The sequence below is a fragment of the Callithrix jacchus genome, chromosome 12 (genome assembly GCF_049354715.1).
Source record: "Callithrix jacchus isolate 240 chromosome 12, calJac240_pri, whole genome shotgun sequence".
NCBI classification, from domain to species: domain Eukaryota; kingdom Metazoa; phylum Chordata; class Mammalia; order Primates; family Cebidae; genus Callithrix; species Callithrix jacchus.
The window spans coordinates 63,183,742-63,195,921 of record NC_133513.1 but is presented as its reverse complement, the minus strand read 5'-3'; the positions used below and the strand labels follow the sequence as shown (position 1 = coordinate 63,195,921).

Sequence of the window (12,180 nt, the reverse complement as noted above, 5' to 3'; positions counted from 1 at the left end):
GTAGAAGCTAATAAAGATATAAGCAAAATCTAATTAAAATAATTAAATAGTCTCAACTACTAAAAAGAAAAATCTTTACAAAGAAGAAAATAGAAAAAGTCAGATTTTTAACATTCAACCTGAAAACAAAAAGAAGACATGTTCCTAATGTCATTCATTTATTGTCTCTTTTTGGTAAATACCTGTGGAATACAACCTGATGCTTTGATATATGTATGCACTGAGGAATGAGAACATTGTATTTATATATATTTATATATATCTGATGGACAAGTTAATCAATATATCCATCACCTCACATACTTTTTTGTGGCACCTCTTTTATTGAGGTTTTCTTTGTAGCCTTTGATCCATTTTTGTGGATCCATTTTGGATCCATTTTTCCATAGCTATTTGAAAGGTATGTGCTCTCTGTTGAGTACAAAGTTCTATATATCAAATCAACTTTTCATATTGCATATGGGGGACTCAATAAACAATAAACAAAAACAAAAACTGTTCTATTTTGAGGTCCTCTATAAATTGCAACCAGTAGTCAGTGTGACTTATCTACACCTAATACACAATTTTTCATCAGCTCTCATATTTATTTTTCCTTCATGCCTTTTCTCATTTTGTATTGCTCACTAGGATGCTCCCTAGTTAACACTAAATTAACATGAAAGCTAAACATCACTTTGGGAGGCTGAGGCAGGTGGATCACTAGGTCAAGAGATCGAGACCATCCTGATCAACATGGTGAAACCCCGTCTCTACCAAAATTACAAAAAATTAGCTGGGCATAGTGGCGCGTGCCTGTAATCCCAGCTACTCAGGGGGCTGAGGCAGGAGAATTGCCTGAACCCAGGAGGCAGAGGTTGCCGTGAGCCGAGATTGCGCCATTGCACTCCAGCCTGGGTAACAAAAGCGAAACTCCGTTTTAAAAAAAAAGAAAGCTAAACATCATCAAGGAGTCAGCGTCCAAGAAAGCCCAACTTGTGACACGTGAGTGAGAATATAAAGGAAGGGTTGTACTAGCTTTTAATGTTTGTTTTATGATATTCTCATCTCCTGAATAAGCATGCAATTTTTTAGGATTGGAGGCTTTTTATTTTTACTTCTTTTCTAGCTCCCATGAAGCACATGACAATGTGGAAATAGAGAACAAGTACCTAATGAATGACCATAAGTTGATGGTCATGAGACTCATGATACAACACTATAAGAATTTGTTTTTAAAAATTTGCTCTGGATTCATTTTGGTTTTTTTTTCAAGTTTTGGAGGAAAAAAAAAATTACTGTATCTGGCTACCAGAGTTTTCTCTAAGCTTGACATCAGATCCATGTAATAGCAAGCCCTGAACATTATCTATGATACCATGTACATCATGGGTCTAAGAGTCCCAAGAAGCCAAGAACAAACAAGGTCTAATAATCAGTACTGTCCTTGTATCTTATTTACAAGGCACTCAATCCTTTCTATTTTTAATCATCAAGATAAAGGAGATGTCGTCCTTCTTTTAGGTAAATATTTACTCGATATATTAAAACCTCACACCAGGTTCTGAAATACCAATTCACTGATTTTTCAATAAATGTTTTAAGCAGTTACTCAATTATTATATACCTGGCACTTCACTAGGGAGTGACAATATAAATATGAATAAAGCATTATTCCTCTACTCACAGAACTCATCCAATAGGAAACACAGATGCATAAGCAAATGTATTAAACTCAAGACCTAATTGTTTTCCAACAGTGTCCATCATTTGTTACAAGAGCTATTATTTGGAAAGAGTAATTGTTGGGAGGGCTCATGAAATAGGTGTTGAAGTTATATGTCTTCTAATTCCTGTTTATTTGACTTTGTACGAGTTATACAACCTGACAGAAGAGTAGTTTGCTCCTCTATAAAGTACACAATAACTCCTGACCTATGTGCTCTACAAAGCAATTTTATACTAATAATAAAATGTGCAGATAAACACCCTAAGTAGTATAAATGTAAGGTGCTAGTACCTTAAATTTGTATTAAGCCAGTAGCTAGCACAAGGCCTCACACAGACATTAATTACACAGAAAATAGATTTAATAAATATTTGTTACATATAAACAGTACACTGTTGTAGCACTTACTCTCAGATGTATCACCCTTTTTAACACACTTTATTAAATTTAATTAACTACCTCAAACCTAAGAGAATGTATGAGTAAAGAATAATAATAATACAACATACATCCATCTACCAACCCAGCTTCAGAAAAACAATATGCTCAGTAGCTTTAAATCTCCTTGTGTGTCTGTGTAACCTGTTTCTCCCCACTCCTACACTCCCCAATTTTGCATAAATCATTCTCTACCTTCTCTTTATATCTTATTACATATATCTCTACCAGTACCACTAGAAATGTATTGTTTAGTTTTGCTTGTGTGAGCCTTTACAAAAAGGTAAAAATGCCTTATGGATTCTTATATGGCTGGCCCTTTTATGGTATAGCTTATGTTTTGTTCTGATTCATATTTATGTGTATTACTATAATGTACTCATTTTCATTCATTATGGTCTCATGTCTAAGTTTAAAAGGAGTGTTTTTAATTACTCAAATTTAACTAGGAAGTTTAGCGTAGAATTTTACAGAACCCCTTTATCAAGTTAAGAAAATTCACTTCTACTCCTAGCTTTCTGGAAGTTTTAAATAAATTAAATTTTTTAAACATTTTCTGTATCTACTGAGATTATTATATAGTTTTTCTCTTTTAACTTATTAATGAGGTAATTAGTGTTGAACTAACATTACATTCCTGGAATAAATTCGACTTTGTCATAACAACATTTTCACCTAGTGCTAAACAGTTTACTCACATTTTGTTAAGAATTTTTGCACTTAATTTCATAAATTAGATTGGCATGTGAATTTCCTCCCTTATCTGACCAGTGTAGTTTCACATTGGCTTGACTGATTTCATGTAATTAATTGGAGAGTTTCTTTTTTTTTTTTTTTTTGCTATTCTCAAGACACTTACATAATATGTAAATACTATACATTTCACATTGGCTTCACAGATTTCATGTAATTATATGGAGAGCTTTTTTTTTTTCTTTTGCTATTCTCAAGACACTTTTATAATATGTAAATACATTTACATATTCCTGGAAGGATTTGCAGTATTCTATTAAACTATCTGAGCCTGCTATTTGCTTTCAGTAAAAATTGTTAACTATTAATTCTATTTAATTATTTCATTCATATTATCTATACTTGAATCAGTTTTGTTAATTTATATTTTCTTTTTTTCATTTCATCCAAATTTGTATTTTTATCGGTATAAATTTGTTCATAAGTCTTTTCGTGTTTTAATATTTATAATATTTAGTATTAAGTCATAACTCTGTAGTTATGATTCCTCTTCTGACTTTCACTTACATGCTGTTTTTTGTCTGCTTTCAACATTTCCTAATGTATCTAACCAGCAGTTTGTCAATTTTATTGGTCTTTACAAAGAATACACTTTTGGCTTTGTTGATCTTCTCTACGGTATCTTTGTTCGTGATTTAATTAACTTCTATTCTTATCTTTACTAATTTTCTTCCTTCTGGGTTTCTTAATATTGTCTGTTTCAAACTCCAAGTAGAAAGTTAGCTCATTAACCTTCAGCTTTCTTCTTTCCTAATGTAAGCATTTATAGGTGAGAAATTTTCTTCTATGAACTCCCTTTAGCTGTATCTCTTGTTTTATTATTATACATCATTATTTCTCAGGTATAAGTATTTTTTACTTTCAATTATAATTTATCCATTACTCAGGAAATACACAGATGTGCTTTTCAAAAAAAAATTCCAAATAGTAGGATAATTTCACATATTTACCTAAATACATTTCTAGGTGGCCTTTATCATTCTAGTGCTTTGAAAATCATTGATTCAGTATGCAGTCCATTTTTGTTAATTTTCCATATCTCCTGGAAAATAATGTTTCACAAACTCCTGGTAAATTTAACCTCTCATCAGCAGATAGGAACTGTCATTAGCATTTTTACTAGTATTTAGTTATACCGGCTTTCTTCAGTTAGGATTGTACAAATATCATTTTATCCTTTGACTTTCAAACTTTCTTGATTAAGTTTTAGGTGTGCTTTTTATAAACTGCATATAGCTATATTTTGTTTTATATTCTAGGTTGTCAGTCTTTTGTCTTCGGAGAGTTTAGATTTTCTTTTTACATTTATTATGATTATAAGAACACTTGGATTTATTTTATTTTCTACTGTATGTATATCCCTCTTTTTCTATAGTGCTTTTTCCTCCACAGTTTTCCTTCTTTTGGATGAACTGGGTTTCTTATTTTCTCACCGTATTTCTCCTTTTCCATGTTTGGAAATTATACAGTCTATGACTATACATTTTTAGTAGTTATTCTAGACATTCTAACACACTTATTAAAATTAATGCCTAATATGTCAATATTTTTATCCTTCCCCCAAAATATTTAAAACCCTAGAACATTTAACTATGATTCTATTCATCTTAATTATACACTGTGTTTCCAGGCACATTCATTCTATATTTTTAATTATACAAATATACATAGTTATTAATCATTTATAAAAGAGTAATATATAAACCGTAATAAACCCTTATGTTTACATTTCCTCTGCTTATAAATTATTGCATTTGTACACTTATTATATAATTTTTTCTTTTTCTTTAATAATTTCCTCAGTGAAAAGTTGTAGACAATAAACTAGTCAAGTTTGGGACTGGGTAAAAATACATTTATCTTTTTTCTTGAACAACAGCTGTACCATGTACTGAATTCAAGGTTAACATTTTCTCTCAGAATGATTTTTAGTACCATTCATGTGTAAGAACTCAGCTATCATTCATAGGTAACCAGTCATCATTCACAGATAACTCTTTTTCCCTATTTTAAAAATATTCTTTTGTTCTTTGGTGTTCTTCAGTTTCACTATGATAGGTGTAAATACAGGTTTCTTTAAATATACCTTGCTTGGGATTTACTGGGCTTCTTAACTATAGAGAATGGTGAATTCCATCAGTTCTAGGAAATTCTCTGTATCTGTTTTGCACTTCTCTCTCTTCTGAATTTTATATTACAATATTTTACAACTTGTCATGGCATATATCTTAACTACTTTTCAAAAAATATTTTTTACTTCTGTTTCTTTCTGTGGAAAACTCAAAGTAACCTCTTCAAATATCTTTCAGATCACCAATTTTCTAATCGAATCACCTGTTTTGCCTAACCTTTGAATTTTTCATCCTTGTGTTTTTCATTTTACATAGCTCTGCCTGGTCAATGTTGACAGTCTTTCGTTTCTTCAACATATTTATTAGGGAATAATGCATATTAAAAATACTAACTTTGGCCGGGAGAGGTGGCTCACGCCTGTAATCACAGCACTTTGGGAGGCCGAGGCAGGTGGATCACGAGGTCAGAGATCGAGACCATCCTGGTCAACATGGTGAAACCCCATCTCTACTAAAAATACAAAAAATTAGCTGGGTATGGTGGCGCGTGCCTGTAATCCCAGCTACTCAGGAGGCTGAAGCAGGAGAACTGCCTGAACCCAGGAGGCGGAGGTTGCCGTGAGCCGAGATCGCACCATTGCACTCCAGCCTGGGTAACAAGAGCGAAACTCTGTCTCAAAAAAATACTAACTTTTTCAGTATCTTAGAATTTCTATATCTACAGTATTTTCACATCTGATTCCATAGTTTGTTCTTTCTATGAAGTTCTTAAGATGGCTTATTTGTGTGTCTCGTGAAAACCATCTTCCTTGGAACTGTATGAGAATTTTCTGAAAGCTGTTTAGAAAGTGCAGAAAGAATCTGAGTTTCCTTCTGGCAGATCTCTGGAGGTATTGCCAGGATAAGACCATTTTAAATTAGATTTTTGGATGGGGTTTTAGAGGCTACACAAATAATATGAATGCTAACCCAAAGTCCAGATAACGACTGGCCTATGGCTAGAAAATTCCAACATGGATTCTGTTGCTTTTTCTGAGCTTCCCAGAGCCAAGGCTATGCTAATCAAATTCTCCCAATAGCTCCTACTATTCAGGTTAGTGTTTTTTTCACTTATCCAATAAGACGGTCAACTTTTAAAGATTCCTAGTTATATGCAAATGTACCTTATGTGACTTTCCAATTTGCAGGATGCAAAATTTATCTTTTGTTTTCTGTTCATAGTCTTTCAAAATTGAAGCTCCAGGCCATAATTGAAAAGCAATTCCCCCACCCTCCAGCACGATGCTGGCATTCACTTATTAGTTTGGATTTTGTGCTTTTTGTATCAGCCTCAAATAATATTCACTTATCAGATTATTTATCTATATTAAAATATTTTCCCCATCTCTTTTAGTTGTTATAGTTCACTATATTGCTAGAAACGAAAGCATTTTTTTTTGTGCTTTCAGGTACCAGTAATGTCTATTTCTTCTTTAGCTTCTAAATACTAACCTGATTGACAGAGGTCCTGTTTTCTCCTTAAGGTGAAAATGTAAGAACATAAGGAGTATCTTCCCCAAAATTATTATCCTTAGTAAAAGACAGAGTATCTTGGCAGTAACAGGGAAGCTTGACTAAGGCTGGACAGCTGCTGAGAGAAGAGCATATATGTGTGTGTGTGTGTGTGTGTGTGTGTGTGTGTATTTTTTTTTCTCTTTCTGCTGCCTTTTCACAGAAAAGATTCTGAGCAGCGCATCACTTAGATGTGCTTCTGGTGGTTTCCATCAATATAAATTCATGGCCTGATTAAAAGTTAAAGTAGAGCCATATACCCCAAAATACATCCACTTTCAGTCAGAAGAAGGAGAAAAAAATAAGGGTAAGGAAAAAATGCTCTTTAAAATGATATGCCATAGTCTTATATTCATTCATTCATGCATTCATTGATATTTACCTAGCACTTAACTACATTTTGGGCATTATTTTAGGTGCTGGAAATACAGCAGTAAACAGACTACATGAATGATAATATATGAATATCCAAAAAAGGTTAAAAAAAGTACATATGATAGCTCTTTGAAAATTAGAAAATACTACATACGTATAATTTGTTATTCTTGTGTACCACAATTATGACAGCTGCTTTTTCCCTCCTCACAGGAGAAAATATGTCTTAATGGACTTGGAATTTTCAAAGCAATTTTTACTGGCAAAGTTTCTTGCTTCAAAACATTTTCAAAATTCTCTTAATCTAAAATTCGACACTTCTCAACTCTCATTCAGTCACAAATACAGAAGAAAAACTCTATAATTCACAATGGCCTCTCTAACAAATCAATTGATTTAGCCAGCATAGTGGTCTAATTCATTCTATTTTCTCCACTCATAAATTTCAGGTTTCATACCTATACCCAGCTCAGGGCCAGAATGAAAAATTTAACAACAGCTACAGCACGGTTGTTGAGTAAGCACTCTGATACATTTCCACACTATAAACATTTAATGAGACTTGCTCCCAGCAGAGTGTTTACTACATCAATTTACTTCATAGTATTATATTTGCAGGAGCAAAATAGAGCAAAGGTTATTTTGGGTCCTTTACCAATACAGTTCCTGTAAATAATGAAAAGTGCAACCATTTAATTTACCAAATCATTAAAAAAGGTTAAATGCCCAATAAATTCTGCTTTATCTAGCTCAGACAGCTGCAGCAGCTATTTGTAACTTGGATATAAAAAATATAGAAAACTTAGACTTTTTTTACTAGTTTGCACATCTGTATTTTTGACTCAAACTAAATTTCAAAGGTTGTTCAGACAGTTTAGAATCCTTAATAGGATCTCAGAGAAATATCTTTTGGACCCCCTCCCACCTCATGCAGAAGAAGTGAGTGTGCCTTTCTTGAGAAAGAGAACACTCTATTGTCATTCCTATGCTGACTCCCATCAAAGTTACACACATACACACACACACACACCACACACATGCTTTCTCCTCCTCTCCAACCACTGTCATTTTGTGCCTGTAGTAGTCACTTTCAACTAAAGTGAGAAAAAAGAAGAGGTCTCAGATGGAGGAACAATTTGGAAATGTCTTCTATAATCCTAAAACATAGAACGCACTGTCTGAAATAAACTGGAGCTATTATGGGAGCATTCTTTGACAGAACTTTGTTTAGTATTGGGAAAAATTTGCTATACAGGTTGAGTGTTGCTAATCTAAAAATCTGAAATTCAAAATGCTCCAAAATCCACTACTTTTTGAATGGCAATGTGATGGCACAATGGGAAAATTCAGCACCTAACTTCATGTGACAGGTCGCAGTTAAAACACAGTCAAAACTTCATTTCAGGCACAATATTATTTAAAATGTTGTATAAAACTACCTTTGGGCTACGTGTATTGGATGTATATGAAATATAAATGAATTTCATGTTTCACATCAATCCCATTCCCAAGACAACTCACTAGGTATATGCAAATATACCAAAATCCAAAAAATTCCAAAATCCAAACCACTTCTGGTTCCAAGCATTTCAGATAGGGGATATAGAACCTCTGTGATCCTATCCATCTGCTCTAGCAAATTTGAACATACTGCCCTCGACACTTCCCAAATACAGACTACAGATGGTCACTGACTTGACTTAACAATGGATCAACTTATAATTTTTTCTAGCTTTGTCATGGCACAAAAATGACACATATTCAGTATGTATGTATAGTGTTGCAGTGCCCTAAAGGTCATACCCTTCCCAGGGCAGAGTAGCCTGCATCCAGTGACTGAAAGAGACATACAGGCCTGGCCATTTCTGCCTGACAAGGAACACTCTGGAAGGCAATGCTCTCACCAGAGCTCCCTGCTGATTGGCCTAGGCTGTGTGGGTCTAGCTCTCAGGTAGACTTCTTCCATCCAGTCCTGCTCCCTCCCTCTTTCCTTCCCAAATGTAATACCTTGTTTTCCAAATTTCATTCTGTGTGTGATTCTGGAGGACCCAGCCCACAATACTAGCCATGACTCCTTCCTTTCTCTCGTGTCTCACACACATTCTGTCAAAATTCACTTGATGCTACTTACAAAATTTAGCAATGATGTCCACTAACACCACCCTAGTCAAAACTAAACCATGAGGTGGTTCATGGAAAACGAATGGAACCTGGGTTACTACAATACCCTCTGGCCTGGTGTTTCAGTTCCTCCCATTGCTCTCCTTCAGTCGATGTTCCTTATGCAACTATCATAGCCCTTATAAGACACAAGTCTCAGCAGGTCACACCTTTGCTTACAACCTTATAGTGTATTCCCATGTAACTTGCAGTAAAAGCCAAAGTCCTTAAAGGCATACACTTTCCTCATTTGTTGGTTCTCTCACCTTAGCTCCTACTACTCATCACCTTGCTCTCTCCACCCAGACATCCTGGTTTTTATGTTGTTACTTAAACACGGGGCACATACCTTCAAGCCTTTGCTCTATATCTTCATCTGCCCAATTCCTGAACTCTTTCATGGCATTGGTAATACCTCACCTTCTCAATGAAACATACCATACAATTCAGTTCTCTACAATATTTTTTTGTTTTATTTTTTGTCTATAATCACCAGCTAAAATGTAAAAACTTGTCAATGGCAGTGATCAGATACATCCCAAGCACATAAAACAGTAATGCCAATAAGTATTTGAGGAGTAAATAAATCTTATGCTCATAACTTGATCTACATAAAACAACCTCATCATTTCAATCTAATTAACAATTCCACTTCAGATTCATTGGTTTCCTTGGCAGAGATGTGCCGGAATGAGAGGTATACTAATAGAGAATTTTCCTGTTAATCAATTCTTTGAAAGACTCAAGGTGATAGAGACTAATCTGGATTTTTTATTTTCTCATGCTCTAAACTCCAACATGTTGATCTTCTTCTGTTTTATTAATATTATTGCTATTGTATTAGGACATCAAATCACACTTTATCTTTCTCCTGACTTACCTCCAGCTCATCAAGGGCACTTCCCAGGGTTGCTGCCTGAGGTTCTGGTAGGGCTGTCATATTCTGGATGCCTTGTGAAGCATTTGAAATGACATCGAGGGCATTCTGAATTTCTTCACAAACTGTGTCCTTGCCTGCTTTGAGGGAAGGAACATCAGAATGCTCCAAACAAGCTGAACAAATTGAATGCAAGAGGGGAGAGTTCTCCTTCAATGAGGCTCGGGCTCCTGCAATTTCATCCCTCCGATTTGGAGATTTTAAGTCCTGAGAAGAAAAATGAAAAGAGTGGTATCTTACAATGGGTTATGGAAGAAATACTAAAATTAAAAGCTTCATTTTTTAGTAAGTGTAAATGAAAAGATAAGAGAAGTCAGCTCTAAGTTATAATCAAGGGTATCCATTATTTCTACATTCCTTCAGATTCTGTTAAAAATTCTACATTATAAAAGATGACACAGTTAACAAGTGCAGATGTGTAAAGATCTATTACTATTCAGTCAAATCTTTGTCAGTTAAAGCCTTATAAGTAGCTAAAATACTCTGGCATTTGAATTATTAAGTGTATTGAATTACACTTAATAATTATTGAATTATTAAGAGCTTGAATTACAAGGATGCTGATTACCTCTTTCCATAGATGTTGATAATTGCATTTAACCTTTCGTTAAAATTAAACCAATTGAGTTAAGAACAATTAAATGAAACCTCCCACTATGCAGCTATTTTTCTTTTCTTTTTCAGAAATACTAACAAATTAATCCTATGTCATTCTTTCTTTGACATTTATTCAACAATTAGTTACTAAGCATTTAGCATATTCTAGCCCTTGTGCTAGACTCCAGTGTACAGATGTGAAAAATCCTACGAAGGCCTTGTTCTTCTTTCTTTTAGGGGAAAAGGGCCTATAGACAAATAATAAACTATATAAACAAATATACAAGATGATTTCAGGTGACAATAAATGCTACAAACAAAATACAAAAGTGAATATCATAGACACTGACTTGAAAGGAGAAAGCTGCTTTAGGTTGAATGGTCAGAGAGGTATTTCTGCAGATATGACAATTTGCATTGTATATAAAGGAACAGCATTACATTGGAGGGAACAGAGGAAAGAGAATGTCCTATCTAAGTGGCAGGTGATCAGAACTAGCTCAACATACAAGGAAAAAGTCTGGCAAGGGCTTAATCAAGTGATGAAGGTTAACATCATCAGTGATATCACATGGATATCATGTGCCCCTTAACATACTGTGACAAAAAAAGTATGCCATTTCTGTGACATTCTCTACAGAAACTCATAACTCCAGTCTAAGCATGAGAAAAGAAATAAACAAATGAAATTGGTGAACTTCCTAAATGATGTCTGGGCAGTATTCCTCAAGACCATTAACGTCATGAAAAACAGGAGATTGACAAACCGTCACAGAACAGAGAAGACTGGGCAGACATAAATAAATGCAACGTGGTACTGAGGACTAGATGCTGGAACTGAAAGAGGTTCATAAAAAACTGGTGGAACCCCAAAACTGTTATTAATAGCTAATAGCAATGCAGTGGTATCCATTTCTTTATAGTGGAAAATGTAAGATACAGTATTAACAATGGAGAAAACTGAAAAAAGGTAAATGAGAACGCTCTGTAGCACCTTTGCAACTTTTCTGTAAATCTAAAATTATTCCTAAATTAAAACTTCAGTTAAAAAAAAAAAAAGCTAACTCGAGGGACATTTACAATAGTTCATGTACTTCATATATAAAATATCATGTAATCTTCATAAAATCTCATGAGAGATTTTATTATTCCCATTTTAAAACTCAGAAAACTAAGGTTTCAAAAATGAAGTTTCTTAGCCAAATGGCAGAGCTAGATAGTGGTATTTCTTGTCTTGTAACCCAAATCAGTATAACTTATAAGCTCTCATCCTAAATAATATGTGATATTCTTCCCTACATAGGAAAAATTTCTTAATTGCTACACAGAATGAGGACTTGTATTTGTATAATATCATGTAGCTTATAAAGTGCTTCTATATAGTATCTTATTGATCATCACAATACTCTGAGGGAATGACGCTGCTATTATTAGTCCCATTTCAACTAAACAGGTGTTTGGTGTAAAGAGATAGAAACTAGTAAAAGAATTAAGATCTAAACTTAAGTCTACTGATTGCACACCTTATACTTTGTTCACAAGGCACTGCTACTCTGGGAATTACATTGCCTGAGGTTAATAAATAGCTT

General features: G+C 34.1%; 1 protein-coding gene across 5 annotated transcripts in view; it reads right to left on the bottom strand.

Moving 5' to 3' along the window:
* Positions 1-12,180, bottom strand: part of CTNNA3 (catenin alpha 3) — a 1,887,341-nt gene that overhangs the window by 1,346,134 nt on the left and 529,027 nt on the right. For all 5 annotated transcript variants that reach the window (XM_078345825.1, XM_035266221.3, XM_078345826.1 and 2 more), the window contains one exon: positions 9,938-10,201. In XM_078345825.1, coding sequence (XP_078201951.1) covers positions 9,938-10,201 — 264 coding nt within the window. The remainder of the gene's footprint in view (positions 1-9,937; positions 10,202-12,180) is intronic.